The sequence below is a fragment of the Thunnus maccoyii genome, chromosome 6 (genome assembly GCF_910596095.1).
Source record: "Thunnus maccoyii chromosome 6, fThuMac1.1, whole genome shotgun sequence".
In the NCBI taxonomy this organism is placed as follows: Eukaryota; Metazoa; Chordata; class Actinopteri; order Scombriformes; family Scombridae; genus Thunnus; species Thunnus maccoyii.
In genome coordinates, this window is record NC_056538.1 from 3278258 (window position 1) to 3297043 (window position 18786).

The window sequence follows — 18786 nt, forward strand, 5'->3', positions numbered from 1 at the left end:
TTTGTTAGCCATTGCACAGAGTCAGATGTGCCTCTCTTGGTACTCATGGTTTTAAAAAAACAATGCAGTTAATTATATCGCTTTGCAGATAATGCCCGACACCTGGAGCTTGGATGTAAGCGGCCATATCTAGAGACATCATCTGCGGTGTCAGAGGAGCATTACTTTCGTTCACCTCCCTCTTACGAGTCGCCCCTTCTGTCTCATCCATACTGCACTGAGGCAATCACCTCCAGAGAGGCTTGCATGTATGGTAGCATGGAAACAGAGTCTGGATCTGGGGCAGGGGACACAGATGACCTGACCAACTCCCCTTCAATAAATTGCAACATGTGGGCTACAATGCAGCCCTACCCTCGCTATAGCGTGGAGGGCGTACCATACCAGCCCTTCACTGCTCACTTCACCAACGCTGCCACGGTCACCCCTGTGGTACCACACCCCACGTCATCCATGGTGTCACGGCCGCAGGCTGACCTGGGGGTCTACAACTCATCTACAGTCCAGCGAGGTCTGCCTGTCATACCTCCATCATCTTCCTCTTCATCCTGCTCTCCAGCTGTTCCAGGATCCAGAGATAGGTCAGGCCATCCACCTCTGTACCACAAGAAGCCAGGGTCACCACTGCGGCCTCACAGAGATTTCTCAGCCTATCCTGCACAAGGTACTATATCCATCCGGGATCCGTCCTATCAGTACCAGGTGGGGCTGAGTAGTGCAGGGACTCACTGGACTGATAGCTAATGTGGACCACTGGAGAAACCAGCTTTGTCCAATCTTCAAGTCTGAAATTAATCAAGGTTTCCTAGACCCCACTGTGGGCTGCCAACACCAAGCAATGGTAATGAAATACAGCCATGATCATTACCCAACTGCACTCCAAAGCCATTTAAGTCCATGAATTCTCACTGAAGCACAATTACAGACAACACTGTTTGTGATGAACAGTGGTTGACCTCCTCTTTACTTATGCAGATGTGTAGCATATGTACTATAAGCCTGTGATTGGTTGGGTGGTTTTCACACATTCAAATGCAAAATGCAGGTTTGAGCAGCACTTAAAGTATATCAGAGGGAGCTTCAAGCTCAAGGGTACAAGAAGTGTTAACACAATATAAAGTTTGACAGCTTAATCGCTAATAACTATCTAAGTAGTCTTAGATAGCTAAGTTGAAGTAAAAACAAGGATAACTTTTGGGACAGTAACATAGACAAGGGAAAATTGAAGACTTTGCTCTTGAAAATAATGTGAGGCTCATTCAGATATGTAGGATGTGTACATGATGGCCAAGCAGGGAAAACCAAGCACTGACAGTTTTAGCATTTTTTGCAGAGCTTCCCCTAAATTGAGCACATTTAAAAGATAAAGCTGGTGTTATTCTATATTTTTCATATTGTAAACAAATCTCATGAAAAGACCAAAACCAACAATGTGTTTGTCTCTAAATACTCCTCTACCTTGTCTGTGGCATTTAGACTTGGTGTCATTCATCCCTACTGAAGACATAAATCTTTAAAAGCAAGTATGAAATATATAGTTTAATTTGAAAAAAAGGCCCAGTAATTTCCTTAAATAGTGGGACACTGTAGTATTTAGAAGACATTACTCAAACAGGAGGAAACTGCAGTTTTTGGAGACTATTTTCAGTGGCTAGTGTATGTCACTGAGTGCAAAAATGTTTTTAATAGTTATTGGACAACAATGGAGCTCTATGGCACAGAGGAATTAGATATATCAAGCTTTGATACACAAACAGTGCTTGTTAGTAGGATCAATTTATTGTTGGTTTAATCTTTCCATGGCATCTGTTGCCAGAAAAAAAAAGAATATTGCCAACCTCTTCCTTTAAAACGTGTTCAACTGGGAAGAGTCGGGATTGATGCCCAAAGGTTTTCACGGATTTGAAGTCATGACAACCCAGATGCCTCGAGTCCCACTTATTTGCATGTGCCAAAATGAGATTTCTTACATCATGATCAATAGGGTTAAATTGCATTTTGTTAATAGAGATTGATCATATCAGAATATAGAGAAATTTACATTCTTGGCACATATAAACTAAGAATTGTATGTGCAGACATTAAATTTGCTAGCTATGTATGACAGTCTTTTCCCATGATGTACATACAAAAAATTAAATCAAATGAAAGGTATGACACACAGCCACCCATCATGAGAGTTAACAGTGTATAGTTCTTATCCAAATACTTTCTACAGGTCATGCTTCAGACTGAGCCATAGTACTGTGGTTGGTCGTCAAAGCTTGGCTCCAAACTCCAAACTCCAAACAATATTCTAGTGAAACGGGACAGTAAAGAACTCTCAGGCAGAACCAGATGGGAGCTTAAAGAACTGTTGTTAAGCCATGGTGAGTACCGGAAAAGAGAGCTGCACACAAATCCCACTCCCAAATGACTTACTTGGAAAAAATCCTTGCAAGACTGCAAATACAAAACAGCCTGAGTGGGCAAGGAAGCTGAAAGAAAAGGCTCTCAGTAGCATTACTTACAGTAGAGTTTGAACTTGCATTGACAAGGAAAGATTATTTGTAGGACAGGATGATGATCCCTTATGCATTTGTGCATTGTCCCTTATTTCATGTTGTTAAATTCAGTATAACATTTTTTTGAATATATTGACATTTTTGCACACCTGACAAATAAACATTTTCATGCCTCCAAATGTTTGCTATATTTAATCGAGGACCAACACTGCACAACTATCCAACCTCTGGCTGTTTTAGAACTCTTTAGCTGGTTCATTATTGTCACATCAAGTGTGAACTGTTCGAAAACCTCTCTAACAGTAAGAACAAGCAATGTTTGTTGTTTTTACAGCCCAGCATACCTAGGAAATATGTTCATATTAGACAATTCCGCATCTCAGGATTTATGTCCATTGCCAGTGTACAGTGCCAGTGAAGGAGGTAGTGTGCCCTTTAAGTAGCTTGCAGGAAACTGAGTGTTTTAGTTTCCTAACTGTTTCCTAACCATAGTTTATTTGCTATAACCATATTTCTGTCAAATTAACCATACTGTAGTTGTCATTTGCACGTATTGAAGTAAACAAGAATGAAAAAAAACAACAACAAAAAACATTGGCATTTAAAACAAAATAAATGCAGTATTGTCCAATATCATCATTCTTACTGTATGTAGGAGAGAACGTCACTGCATGCCAAGATTTAGCAGAGTTTCTCCCTCACAAGAAAACGCAGTATTTACCTCATAGAACAATACTAAAGATTTTATACCCAGTAATACACCATGCAAAATACGAGAACACCACTTGAGTAACAATAAGTAAATGTTGAAAAAGAAATCAAAACTCAAGGTAAAGCCAATTTGTTGAAAGGAATGTAGTGCGAGCAGGATGAGTACATCAGCATACAGGGCACTGCTTTCTCTCACACAGAGCTCTCATTAGATCATGAGTTATGCTGATGGCTAGGTCCTGGTTCATGTCAGCACCTCTTTCTCTATCTCTTTCTCAGCTGTTGATGCATTTCACATGAAGGGAGGCTCTTCATAGAGAGCGACCGCTCAAATCAACAAATCATCAGCCAGCTATCTTGAAATGCTGAGCTTTTACTTGCCTGATAATAGCGATCAGACATTAATTTAGCCGTCAAGATACAGTTTCGGTCAGCAGTGTTACTCTAGCTTTGAGTGTTTTGGCAAATTTTAGTACCTTAAACACAAATCATGTTCAATCTTCATTTTTTCCGACCACTTTCAAATACATGCTGTTCAGTTTTAGATTTTTTTAGATGTATGGTGATTACCTTTCCAGGTGGTCATCGGTTTCCATTCATTTCAATATGGCATAAAATTCAGATTGTACACTTTAAACTTTAAAATTGTGTAATCCATCACCATGACCATCAAGTCTAAACAAATTCTTTTGCATTATGGTCTGCATTGTTTTTTATAATGCAGTGCAGAGTTTTCAAATGAATCTGTAATGAAACTGCATTATTAAACAATGACAATGTATACAGTATTTGGCAAAAATAAATGCAGACATATTGGTAACTGACAACTCAAGTTTCAAAGTGCACCATTAGATTTTCATATTGTACACAAATGAATGGAAATCAACGGGTGCATGGAATGTTAGAGAAAATACATCTAAAAATGTAAAACACATAACCATGGTTTGCAAAATGATTCACTGTGTTAGTATGTGATATGCAGTAAATAGTGTCCCAAGTCCAGTGTTTGGGACCCAGGACGATACAGAAGCACATTGTTTAAAGGTAGGGAAAGAGTGTGGTTTTTGTTAAATGATCATGAAGTAAACACATCCTGTGTCATGCTTCAAATGATAAAAAACTTATTAAACTATTAAAACTTATAAACCTATTTGGCGGCATTACATCACTCTAAAAACGTATATTTGCTTTTGCAAATTAGTGGTATGTAAACATAATTTCTAGAAGACAGGATTGGATGTGGTGCTTTTTTATATTAATTATTCTGTATTAACTGAGTACTCAGTTAACTTGACATTACGTGCAATTTGTGATAATACAACAGTAATAATTCTGTATAGTGCACAAAATCATAAAGGAATGTTTAAGGGTTACAAAATATTTTACTTGGGTTGCCATTTTTTTGAACATTAGTGAGTACTGTACATTAAAAACACAGGACTCAGTACAAACATTTACAAACAGATCTTATCATTCTAAACATGGCTGTTGTATGTTTTTAAATTAAAAATGAATACATAAAATTATTGCACCAAAAAATTACAATTTACATACATGCAGGGAAAAAAATGTACTGTTGTCAGTGAACCTCAGTGTCTTTGATGATCAGTTATTAATATGGAGGAGAGAGCAGAACTGGACTGCTGCTGGGGCCAGCCATATCTGTGAAAACACAAAACAAAGCTTTATAATATTCCCTAAAGAAAAATTAATTACTGATCTAGGAATTAAAACATGTCTATCTTTACCTTTATATTAAGTACTTATTGGTGGTCTTGAAATGTATAAATGTTCTACCCAAAACAACAACAAAAGTTTAAAGTAAGGCACTCGTGACATTTAAAGAAAAAGTTTACACCAAAGATCCCTGACTTAAGTTTAATGGTCAAAGTGTTTTTTTTCCCAAATAGAGCTAGCTTTAATAGTGCATTAAAGGGCAAGGCAAGCATATTGAAATTTATGTTATCTAACTTTCCACATAAAACCCCAGTCAATCTCATTATAAAGAAGCCAAGTTTAAGCCCCTTATGCAGCACAAGTTAGCCGAGCTGGGTATGTATCTCCAGTCAGAGAACCTGGGCCTGCAGTCCATCTGGAAGTCATTGAAGGGAGATCTGGCCATTCCCCTCTCCCCTGCGTCGCACTGCCCTTCCCTACTGTCGTCCCATAATCCCATCTAACAGCCGCCTGGGCCTGGCTGGCCCATTCCGACACACTGATGGGCTTAACTTGGCCGTCTTGTAAAAAAAAAAGGCCCGGTTTTTCGGCAAGCCACTCCAAAAAGACACTTTAAATATCTGAGGGGGATTTAATATCAAGTCCATTAGGCTTTTCTCGAGCCCTGTAAACAGTCAATTAGTGGATCATTCTGATTTGATCCACATGCAGAAAGATCTGCTATGGAAAGGACGAGGCGAGTCAGGGGGTTTTCTCATTTGGCTCTCCTCCAGATTACCATCCATGTGCCATAAGTACATGGTGACATTGCGGTTTAGTAGAAGTTAAGGATAATGAACATGACTAAGGTGTTTCAAGTTTTCTTTCTTTTACTCCTTCATAAAAATGATTAATTCTGTCCAGGAGGCCAAAAGAACACAATACTCACAGATAGATTACCAATAGTGGGCACTGCTCAGAAAAGTAGGAGGCTTGAGGATTGGGCCAAAAGGGCACGCTGTGGGTTCAAAGCTTTGGATAAGGGACATTAAATTGTGTTTTTGTCCCTTGATCAAACATACAGCTGGTTGGCAGCAGTATAAACCAAAGCTAAATCTGCTGTATAAAACAGGATTCCTGCATTTCAAAGTGGCTTTGGATAAAAGCATCTGTAAAAACTAATAATCATTACAATAAGTTCCTGGATTAGACATTTAGACAGGAAAAAGGCACAGATTATTTACTTTTTACATTGGACAAACTCAAATTCTTTAGAACTGACATACAATGTCAGCAGAGGCGGACAAATATACAAAGTGTTGTCATTGTGCCTTTGAAGAAACTTCAAATGTGAAACTAAACAAAACACAAAATCCAAATTACTCTCAAAATCCATACCACATTAAGGCACAAACCTACTGTACACTATTGTGGAAAAATACAGTGAAACATTGTGTATTGCAAAACAAAGAGTCATGGCTCTGCCTCCTCCGAGCAGTCTCATAAATTTGCAGGAGCTTTGAGACATAAATGCTCTCCAAAGTTCATAAAATGCTTGTGAAATCAAAAATGCGAGGAGATTTCTCCTGACCATTTCTTGCATTTCTCTCTGTTTACATTTTAAGTTTTTTTTTTTTAAGCTGTCAAGATTATCCAAGCATGACTGAGTGTTAACCCCTGTCTGCCATTGCATTTTATGGTTGGGGGGATGTTTTTTGTAACAAAATTAAGTGGCTGTGTTAAGAAATCAACATGAAGCCACCTGAAGAAATTGCTGATTGACTACATCAACCTCTATGCCAAAATTACTGTGTGGAAATGAATGAATTAACATAAATAACTTCAAAAACTCAGCAGTGGGGTGGGGATGGACTGACTGTCATTAACCTACTGTGTGAGGCCTGCCAGGACTTTCAACAGTGAGAACAAGCATGGGATTTGCATTGAAGCCCATTGACATTGTAAGGGTTAGAATGACAAAATGTTTACAACCAATCATATTAAAGCCCTGTGAAAGAGAGGACTGGGAGAATTCACTTGCTCTGCACATCATGTTTGACAAACTCTTCAGTGTGAATGCTTGAGCAACAATCCCTATACTACTATAAATTTAAGTTTTCTCTATCATACAGGTATCATACAAAAATGTCTCAAAAAAGGGTCAAATTACCCTTAAAAGTCTGATAGCTGAAGCAAAAAAAAGAAAAAAAGAAAACCTTTGAGAAAAATAATGTTCATGTCTTATCCAACTATGGCTATGTTCACATTATATGCCGGTGGCCCAAATCCAATTTTTTTTGCCTCCAAGTAACTCAGTAACTCATCTGATTCTTTTCCACTCGTGTGAACAAATTAAATCAGATTTTTTTCATATCAGATCTGGCACTCATGCATATGTGGTCCTAGATCTGATTCATATCCGATCTCTGGCTTTGCAACTGCTGCCAGAACAGTCAGGCAGAGCTCACGTGTTTTTTTTAACGTCTCACTTCTCTGCACATATCGCCTGTTGTCATCATTCAGTGTCGGCACCTTGCAGCCCGGAAAAAGAAACATGGAGCAACAACAGCGACAGGGGTCAATGGAGAGACAAGGAAGTTTCAAATTTGTTGGACATTTATGGAGAAGCTTCTAATCAAGCTGAACTGGAAGGAACTTATCATAACTGAATGCTAGCACAGCCATTTCATCCATATTTATGATTTGACTGTCACATAAATGATGTTTTAATATGCATGCCACTCACATTTCAACCTGCACACACATGGCAGTTTAGGACCTGAACAATGTTCACACTGGAGCTGGATATATGTAACTTACAAACAGGAATGTAACCCATTAACACAAAAAGAACAAAAAATTGTAATTGAGCATTTAGGCCTGTAATGTAAAGGTAGCCTAAAGCTGCCTGTTGTCCTCAATATCAAAATCTTGCACGATATAAGGCAAAGAAAAAACCAACATGATAGATTTTAAAACTTTCCAGAATGTGCTTTTCAGATATTCTGTATATCTAGGTGTACTTTGCACATCTGTTTCATGCATTGTTTGCACTTGATCAGCAAACAGCTATTGTGTGTTTGTCCAGTCTACAGTATTCCTGTACTCTGAGGTCCTGTCAGGTATTAGTGTAGTTTGCATACTGCAACACTGTACTCCCTACTACCACTGAGTAATTGAATTCTGAGTCAAGCCTCACTTAAACAGTCATAGTGAGTCATATGCAAAATTACTCAAAAGCTACTTTGTATTAAATGACAGACTCTCCCAAGTAGTTTCATTTTAAGAATCATAATAACAACACTGACACCATAATCCAAATGTGAGATAACAGCTGTAAAAACCTGGTTTATCAAGGTGAATTGACTTTGAATGTATTTAACCCACACAACGCATGACAGAAACTTGTGATAAATGTCATATTTCTTATATATGAAAAACATACAGATGACTTAAACAATATCCAGTAAACAATCCAACCTGAAGTTGTAGCAGAGATGGGACATTATTTTAAAGATGATACCCAGTGTTTCCTAGTGTTTTCTTAATGTAATATATTCTTTATGTATTTTGATATTTATCCTTGCACTTCTATAATACTGTCAGGCTCACGATGGACAGTTTTAAAAAAAAGGGGGGCAAAAAACGATGCAGCGGAACCAGAGATATCATCTTTTTTATTTCATGGCTTGTCAAAATCTGGTGCCTACATTACCCACAATGAGCACAACAGCTGACAGTTCAGTCAGAGATTTGGATGTTTTATACTAGTAGCAGCTAATGTAGCCTGGAGCTGCTAGCCTCCAGCAGAGATGACGAGTGGGCTCACTTCGTTCTAACGCCACATCCTCTAGATTTTTTTAATTTTCAAACTTGTAGTCTTCAGCCCCAACACTGACTCAAATGACATCACTTGAGGCAATTTATCAGATTTCACACAGCTCCCTCTGGAGAAACAAAAGGCTTTACACTACTTTTTTCACATATACAGTAGAACTCCTGCAAAACCTGGAACACACTTTGATGTGCAAATCAGTTTCCCCTTTACTATAAATAACAAAGCACAGAGAATCGAAGAAAACTGCTAGTCAAGCTATGTAAAGGTTATACAAACACACCTTCCGACAACTCTGTTTTTTATTGTCTATTTAATGTGTAGAAATGGAAATGAAAAGGTGGCTTGAGAAGCAGATAACTGCTTCTTAATTCTTGACAACCACCAGCTCAGTGAACAACATTCTAGCTCACAGATTTATTAGAGTGATTGGTGGCTACCTTTACAGCAAGGTTCACTAAATAATACAATTTGGAGTTGCTAGAAGGAAGGTGCTGGTTTTAGTTTAGAGTTGGGGACAATCAAATGAAATTTAAAAAAAACAAAAAAATCCCCAAATCTTTCCATAATAATTAACATCATAATTTTGCCACTGTGGAAATTATGCCCTGATTAAATATCTTTTTAACAAGGCTATTTTTCATTCTGACTATGGGTAACATATTAGCATAAAAATAATTATGTGCAAAAATTCATATAGACAACATTGTCTGTCACACTGATGGTAATTATACTATGTTCACTGCTTATGCTATAGATGTAACAGCACCTTTGACCCTGACCTAGTTGTGGATTAATCATGCAAGCTGCTTACCCATGCACTGGAAATGTGTTGTTTCAGCACTGGGGAAAGCAGCCCCAAAAGAGGTACACTTCAATACACCTTCAGTATGCCACACACTGACTTTTTATCTTGAAGTACAATAATGCCAGCTAATTCTCTCTTTCATGAGTATACTGAAAATAAGCCACTGACAAGTGGTACTATACCTGCATTCATCAATACTTTAAAGGGCTATGTCTGCAGCTTTCTGTTTGGTATCTGCACACTGTTCCACTGCCCTGCTGAAGTAGTGTAGTTCACTTTAATGTTTCTCCAGCCCTCTAGGATAGGTGGACAGCATTAAAGCCAGCTGCTGGGTCACTCATGGTTTCAATGGCATTAATATTTATCAGTGTAACCTGTACCTATTCTTATCACTTACATAACTTCCCAGAGTTCAACACTGAAAATTGAACTATTAAGTAAAACAGCGTTTTGCCTCCTGACCCCTGTATCTGGCTGTGTTTTGCCTTTGGCTGGCTCTGAGGAAACACTGGTAATGCATCCCGTTATTTACGGTTTGGCATCTTACAGCCTATTACTTTTACACTGCAATCAACAAGTTTTGGAAGTGAAAGAGTAATAAAATGGTAAATGTCAAACAACAATAATAATTTCCCCCTGTAGCATAGTGTAATAATAAGGGTAGAACAAATCTAAAAAACATTTAAGTTAAGACTGAGTGATTTTGTCTAGCCTTATAACTGACTATGCGATTTACAGTCATCTATGTTCCACAGTAGATGCGAACTGTAATTTCTTCTTCTTGGCCACTAACGTTTATTTGTTGCTATCTGCATCATGTGGCTTGTAAAGTTAAGCTCTACTATTAACAATACATACAGTCGGCTTTGAGTTCGAAAAAAGGTGAAGCATGGGAGCTAACATGCTGCATGCTAATGATAGAAAACTTCCATTGTGAATAGGGCAGTTAATTAGCCATGAGCTAAATTTTCTCGATAACATGCCCGACCCGCCATCGACTAAGCAAGCCCAGAGACGCACCCTTTGGATCCCTAATTATTTCCTTTAACCCACTGAGCCCTCTTTCACCTCTTGCTGGAGCCTATTTGATGTCTGGCTGTCTAGAAAGATTCATCGTGGCTTAGTGGGTCCATTCAAAGTACATGCCCCTATTTAACAAACTCAACAGGGTAAAAAAAACTTCCTCAGACTTACACATGAGTTCTGAAAGGTATTATAATTGCTTTTTAAGATCTTGTGTTGATGTTTACCCAGATGTAGATTGATATCTAACTTGCCATGCTGTGTTTTTTTTTCAATACAGTGAACTGACTTAGTACCAGCTGATGAACAGAGAAAAGGACAAAGTGTGACAGAGACTCCTACTGTTGTCTTTGAAAGTGGTATGATGTCAGTGCACACACAATCTACAAATAAGCCGAGGAGACTGTGGGATTGCAAGGTAGTGGTATGCAATGAGACAATGAGGCTTGAGAGCAGGAGGATCTCCTCTTGGAGTACCTATACCCTCTACTGGCTGAAATGTGTTATACCAGATAGGGTTGAATTTTTACCCTCTAAAATATCGAAGGTGGATCATCTTTCGTTTGTCTTAGGATGACAAAATGTCACAATATAGGATGTCAAAATGTCACAATATATTTCTAAGCATTAGCGAAGCAATAGGTTTAATAAACTACTTTTAAAAGAATAATTAATTTGTTATGGAATGAGGTAATGTGTTAAAATTACACTGAACAAGACTTGCAGTAGTGTATGGGCCACTGCCACATATGCACTGCAGTAAAATACACTGCTAAATGCATTGATGTGATATTGGACATAGTCTCCCTAAGTTATTTAAAAAAAGAGTAGCAGCATCAATCCTTGCAGACCTTGTCCCATTGACTGTTCAAGGGACAGTTTACTCAAAAAACTAAACTAAACAAAATCTCACTCAGCTCTTATGGGATCCATCCATGCAAGTACTTTTTTGGTTTTATTTGCTGAGACATATCTGTCTCTGACATTTCCTTTACTTCACTTCTCTTATCTGTGGAAATCTAAATCCTTAAGTCTTATGTGGGATGTTAAAAAAAAGTATTCTCTTTATAAGAAGATAGTTTTCTTAATGAGATTTTATTGCTTTATTTAACAGTACCTAATTGTAGCTTTGTTCATTAATGTTATGTTAATATTAATACTATTTAGAATAGTATACCGTACTATTTAGTCATCATGACACTAATGAAAAGAGGCATGACTTCATTGTCATACTCTTATCTGTATTGTGAAAAAAGACAGACAGCTTTGCCAGAAAGAACACCTTAAGAAGAGTCAATCTGGCAACAATCCAGCATAGCCATGTAAAGGTGGGATTCACAGGGCAGAGAGGTCACATTTATCCCACTAAGATGTTTGTCCTCCATTAAGTCTGTAATCACAATGCACTGAGCCGACTCCTCAGAGCTTCATCTTTAGCTGCCAGCCTGGTCCGGATCAAGTATTTAGTTTGATAAGTACGGTTTACTGAGGATCACATGCTGTTAACGGGCAGGTTAGCCAAAGGAGGAACAATCCTCCTGATGGTGATTAAGTACCTAAAGAAAGGCTGGGTGAGAGGCATACATTTGTCATTTTGCACGCTCTATGCAGGTAGAGCTCATGAGTGGATCGAACAAAACAGGACCATGACTGGTCCGACCTATTTCCTCTGCTCTCTCACAGTGCGCATCAATAAGGATGTAACATACAGTATAGTCAAATAAAACCCAAATACATGCCGAGTCTGAATTTAAGTCTTCTGTTTCCTTTTAATTTTCTTCTGATACCATTTGCAGTCCGTAGCTGTGGCCAGATCAGTCGAAGGAAAAAAATAGAACAGACAGGAAGTCTGTGAGCGGGCCAGGACACATTCTGATGAAATAACTGACAAAGAGGTCTACTGAAATGACAATAACTTAAAATAATGTCATGTTCAGTGCTAAAGTTCCATCTCTCTGTAACAATAGGGTGTCCATTTTGAATTATGACAGGCAAAAGTGCCAGTGAGCATGGTATTTCAAGTCCACACCACATGAACGCACACACATTTAAATATTTAACTTGAGCATCAGAGACTATTATGATAAACTGGATTTATGGCTACAGCAAAGGCTCTCACTTGTTCTTCCACTCTGCATGCACATTTCAGGCATTTTGTTTCTTCAAACAACTTGAAAACTTAAAGCCACGAGGGAAAACTCTACAACTCCAAAGCCAGTGTCAGTGCTACTGTATGGTTAATAAGTATAATAGTTATCATTAAATGACACAAAATATAAACATCAGTGTTGGGAAAGAAATAAGCCTCACAATACAGTTAATACAAGATTTGATTTATATTTCAAGTAACAGTATTTTGTTGATAACCCACCTTGGGAAATATGCACTGTGAGCACTGTGAAATTCTGAATTTTATTGTATGAGGTGACATTTAGTGAAATGCAAATTACTAATTGGCTCTGAATATTCACACAACTTGTGAAGTCATCCAAGTCTGCAGCATCCACTTTGGCTTCTCTACAAAGATTTTCTAAATGTTAGAAAAGAAGCTTGTGTTGATTCACAAAAATTACAAACATGCAATGAAAACGGGAAATCGCCCCATACTGCTGTTGCTGTTTGCATTTTATATGTGGAGAAAAGCCAATTCATCTTCTTTGTGATAATATTGTTCATTATAAAGTAGGTCAATTCGAAAGGAGGCGGTGCAGAGAAACTAAAGATTAGCTTGGTCTTTCAAAAGGACCTCAAACATTGTTGCGTGGAAACTCTGATACCAAAAGAGAGGGTTTCAGAACCCTACAATCTCCAGTCAGATGAAAGACTACATCAATTACAAAAGATACAGAGGTGCCAACATCTTCAGCTAAACTGTGTAAATTAAGCTTGTAATTGGTATTTGCTTGCCCAAAGCAGTCTGAGGGCTTATTTATACCACATGTTGCATAAATCTCTTAAAAAATACATAGGACCGCTTAGGTCTTTAGCACATGTAAGTGAGGTGTAAAAAATAGGCCTGGACCTTGCAATGTAATCTCAGTAAATCTGGACACCAGGTGTCCTTACAGCAGGTGTTGGATTACCAGCCGGCCTTTCCAGGACACAACCTTGTGTCCTGCGAAGTGAGCGTAAGGTAAGAGGACTAAGGACAGGTAAGAGAGGTAAACTTGAGGATTTAGGTCCTCAGCTCTGCCTCCAAAGACTCTTAGCAGGTGATTTGTGGCTCATCCCCTCCGGGCTTAGGCTGTGACGATCTGACAAAGCTAAACTCTCAAATCAGGTGTCTACTTAACGCAGTGCAGCCAGGTTGATCGGGGAGATGGCTGAAGAACAGGTCGCACATCCTTTTAGCGTAGCTGTTTGAAAGGGTATTTAAAGGGTGATCCCATTATGTTGGATTGAAAGCTGCGTAATGTGTTCCAAAACAGGGAAGGATTCTGACAGCAGCTACTGGCGAAGAACACTGAAAAAAACACAAGATGCACAAAGATACAGCAAGCTTGTTTTCTTCATGTAGGGTGCAGCTGTATTGGTCTGAGAGAATGATTACCAGATGTCTCTCAAGTCTAGTGCCAAGTATAAGACTCACACTACAAGACATTTTTTGACTGTTGATATTGTTGGGGAGCAAAAGGTACACAACCAATAACAGAAAAAGTGTACTGGTCACATGATTTTTACCAGTTGAAGAGATCTGCATCTGAAGTGAATAATTGTCATAATTCAACAAAACATTCCAACTTTGTAGTAATGAAGCCTGACAAGGGACAGAGGAATGCTGTTCTGTAGTTTTGGATAGTCGGCTGCCTCCCTCCTTGCCTGAACTAGTTTACGGTTCAGCTCTGCTATCATCAAATTATGCTGTCTTAGACACAAGGAGTCACTATGCTTCAAACAAACTAGGTCGTACAACTTGTTGTCCAACCACATCTAAAGGCAAAAGTGTCCATACCTGTTTGACATGAAAACACTCGATGGTGATCACTGTGATGAATTTCACAAATGGGGATAAGGGCGCACACTTTTGGGCAGTTTCTCATCAAAGGCATACATAGTTCTGCACTCAGTTGTACACACAAAAAAAAATACAGACGCCTTCATCTCTGAGGTACTCCAACTACAAGTACATCTTGTTTTTGGATATGGACAAAGCAAGTTTGAAAACTGTTGTAGCCTCTGGGACAGCTCACATTGGGGTCAAGATGTTTTTCAGAACCACTCAAACTAGAAAATCAGTCATGTTGGGACAGATTCCAAGCTGATTCAAGGCTTTTTCTTTCTATTGTCTGGGACAAGCAAATCCTGGCACAAGTCTTGTAGTCCGCACTGAGCTTTAAATGTTACTGACGCTAAACAAAACGGTGAGCATCTCTATGCTAGCAATTCTATCCTGCAGATTAACAGGATTATTTGTGTGTTGCACGATTGCCAGAAAAGTTATGAAGACAGATACAGATACAGGAAAAGCATCCAGTTTCAGTGTGTCTCCAGAGTAACAGAGCCTTTTTAGAGCATGACTAGTCTCACTTGTGTGAAGCATCCGTCTGTCCTTTATCATCTCAAGTGTTTGTTTAGAGTCTTGTCATGTAGCCCTTGGCTTCTATCATGAGGCAGTGAAGGCAAAACAAGCTGAGTGATTATCATCACCAGGGCCAGGAAGGGTGGGCAACGGCAGTGGAACTTATCATGTCCATCTTGCAGTCCCTTTTCGTTATGACCTAAACTCATTTGCACCTCTTCTCCTGCTGGCCCCAGAGCCTCATGTCTGATGTGAGAGGATGACACCTCCCCTTCCGATGCCTTCTTCCTACAGGCTCCACTCCTCGTCAAATGAACGCTAAACAAGCACAATTACAGTTAATGGGCTGGATAGGATCTCTGTCCTCTTTCTGTCTTTGAAAAACATCCGTTCGCCCAGCAAACACACTGCTTCTCTTGAGGTTTCTCCATTTTAGAGGCAAGGATGTATCAGATTTTAACTGCTTTAACTTTTAGCTTTTTCCTGACACCACATGTCTCAATCATTCAAAACAAGGAATGTTAGGAGTGTAGGAACTGCTATCTCTGATGGCTTAGATAGCACAAGCATGGAGCCAAGGTTGTGCTATCACTGGCACTTATCTCACACAGACACACACAGCCCAAACAATGACTAGCAAAATGTCTGATAGCACAAACAACATCCTGATGTAATTACGCAATCAGGAAATTAACAAGACAGTGTGTCTGCTTCAGCAGGAGCATGTATTCTACAGTGTATGTAAGAGGGAGAAGACAGAGAGGATGGGCGGGAAAGGGAGGGGTTTAACACCACTTTGAGTGCAGGTTCCTTGAGGTGCATTCACACAGATAACTGTCTGTATGGGCTGGGAGAAAAACAGATATGTTACATACTGACTGTAAGAACTGCAAAGTTGACATGGAAGCTCCTCACAAAGCTTGGCTCAAAGGAAGTGCAAACATCACTTCAATAAACATTCTAATCTCATGTATAATTTTTGTTGTTACCACAGGGGCCTATCCACCTTACTGTATGTTTCCCATCAACAAGGAAGCACTCCACTACAATGTTTCGTCTTTTCACATTCAGTCTTTGCCGAAAATGAAAATGTGTCTTGCTCTGTTGACTTCTTCTGTTTGTGCTTGCATTTTACCAAATATTTGAGTCCACTGTGAGATTCAGTGTGGAGATTCATTTGGTTTTAATTCAGTTACACTATTACACAGGTAATCTAAGCAAGGATCTAGATGTCTTTAAGGCCACTGGGAAAGCAACCAACTGTGGAGCTGACTAACTCGCTTTCTCAGTGTGGTTGTCAGCGTTTACAAAGGTAAACAAACAGATCAACCACCCCATCCATGCAATACACATTCATAAAAGATCATTGCTGGGCAAGTAGCAACTGAGCACAGATTTTTATCCCATATCTGCATATCCTCTATTCTAACTCCTTACCTGTGTTATCTGGCCATTAGACCTAGTCATAAATTAAGGCGCATGTTCCCAAATTTGAGATCTTCATATTAGTCTAATCGGTCACAACCAAAACTGTTGACTTGTGTTTACTACAGCTGATAAATGGACTAGAGGTTAAAAGATAACAGCATAAACCTACAAAAAAGAACATAGCTGACAATGACAGTCTGTCCAACAATTTAATCCAGAGTTAGATATCCTGCTAACTACTTGTCACATTACTGTGCAATCTGGTACAGATACATATTGTCCCAGGAGGATGACTCCTAACAATTTTGGTGACTCCCCGACCTTTCCTTTAGCCTCATAACTGGGCCAAAATTTTCACTTGTACACAAAAATTTTTCCTACTGAGAAAACTGAATTTTACTGAGCATGTTCAAAGTCTGTTTACAGGTCTTGGAGAGTACTACTGCATAGTGTACATGGAAAAAAGTTGTATAAAGCATTTTCTGACTCTAGAAGGAACTGTGTGAAATCTGATAAATTGCCTCAAATGATGTCACTTGAGTCCGTTGGGGCTGAGGACTACAAGTTTGAAAATTTGGCTTGTGGCGTTAGAAAGATGAAGATGCTAGTAGTTCAAGGCTACATCACCCACTACTAGCCAAACACAACCCTGCATTGCGGGTAATGTAGGTTTAAGCTTTTGACAAGGAATAAAAAAGACAATATCTCTTGTTCTGCTGCATTGATTTTGATCCTTATTGAAAAACACAACCTTTAGTCCATTTTTGTCTCACCATCATGAAAAACTCTATAATACAAATAATTTCCATTGTGTTGCCTCCTATACTACTTATGCTACTGCACAAAGGAAGTCCCTTTATCCATTTAATGAACCTCATGATTCTAGTTCTGCATAATCTGTAATTGATTGCTGATTTATGTTCTACTGTAATTTTTTGACCCGTGTCACATATACATGCTAGAGCGGAGATAGCACTAGAGGCTGCAATGCATCAGCAGTGCATTTCAGATTATTTATGACAGTACATTATCAAACTCCACTGTGATCAAGCAGTTGAATTAGTGTCTTGTTTAAGTATTCATTAACCTTGATTACATTTATATGAAGTAAGTACTGACTGGGTGGAGGAAATGTATTAAGACCATTTCTCAAAGTCAATGAATACAAAGGCCTGACTGTAAATTAATGAGTTCTCTCAGATTGCCTCTCCTTCAAAAGCTTATTTTTCCATTAGCACTCAGTGCTGCTGAAAGGCCAAAACTGGAAAGGGCTTTAGCTGAGAGACAGCTGTCAAGCAGGCTAAGAGAGCAAACATTACACTTTTATCCATACCTATGAGCAAACATACACACATAGACAGGCAAGCAAACACATGTGTGTGCAAACACAATTTAAAAGGTGAGAGGTAGAGCTCTCCCTGACACTCACAGGCTCTGCAGCCTGAGAATTTTTAAAAGGTTTAAGCTCCACTCCCTTGTTTGCTCTGCAGCTTATTCTTGTCACTTCTGCATGTGTTTGTCTCACTGCTGTTTGTGTCAAAGTGTGTGCTTACCAGGTGAGAGTGTGTGGGGATGTTTTTGTTCAGATGACAAGAGTGTTTGTTTTGGGGAATCACTCTGTTTGTTCTGCATGCTTTAGGAGTTGACACCCTTAGTGACATTTCTTATCAATGTTTCAATCAGTTAACAATCACAAGCAGTAAGTTCACCAAAACAGAAATGTGTTTTGCTGAGAAACCCTGCATATAAAAAATGAGCATGTTTGTTTTCAATTCATATATAAAAAAGGTTTTCTTATGGAACCTGACTACAGACCTGCAACACATCAGTAGTAAGAAAAAAAGAGAACTAGAGAACTCAGTATGCTTTAAACAAACTAGGTAATACGGAGCGTCCGTGTCTAAAGGCAAAAGTGTTTATAGCTGTTCCAAATGACCACGCTTTGATGACTTCTGTCATCATAGTGAGGGCTGGAATGCGACAAATCATACAAATGGGGATAAAGGGGAAACTTTGGGACAATCTTTCCTCAATGGTATTCATGGTGTTGCACTTGAACTTGACAGAGAAGTTCAAATTATGCCTTTTATACTTCTGCACACCTGGACAAATCACTGCATAAATTGTTGGATTGTTACAGAAATTGTCAGCTGCAGCCCCCCTGATTCCACCATCAGAAAGGGTGTTTCAAAGACTGTTAAATGATCCCAAAAGCAGCTGAATTAGTCCAGATACAGTGAACTGTAGCAAAAGTCCAAGTCAGAGACAGAATAAGATTATATTCACAGTCTCACACAGTTTA

General features: G+C 38.9%; 2 protein-coding genes across 9 annotated transcripts in view; one reads left to right on the forward strand and one right to left on the reverse strand.

Annotated features, from left to right (window-relative positions):
- Positions 1–3859, forward strand: part of tbx4 (T-box transcription factor 4) — a 29748-nt gene extending 25889 nt beyond the window's left edge. For 2 of the 3 annotated variants that reach the window (XM_042414967.1, XM_042414965.1), the window contains one exon: positions 89–3859. In XM_042414967.1, coding sequence (XP_042270901.1) covers positions 89–744 — 656 coding nt within the window. In that variant the 3' untranslated portion in view covers positions 745–3859. The remainder of the gene's footprint in view (positions 1–88) is intronic. The other variant, XM_042414966.1, reaches the window with a different exon arrangement.
- Positions 1–18786, reverse strand: part of brip1 (BRCA1 interacting helicase 1) — a 119013-nt gene that overhangs the window by 20060 nt on the left and 80167 nt on the right. The window contains exon 26 of one of the 6 annotated variants that reach the window (XM_042414963.1): positions 4467–4877. The exons of 2 other annotated variants lie outside the window; for them this stretch is intronic. In XM_042414963.1, the coding sequence (XP_042270897.1) occupies positions 4805–4877 (73 nt within the window). In that variant the 3' untranslated portion in view covers positions 4467–4804. Of the gene's footprint in view, positions 1–4466; positions 4878–18786 lie in introns of those variants that run through there. 3 more of the 6 variants (XM_042414958.1, XM_042414960.1, XM_042414964.1) reach the window with 3 other exon arrangements.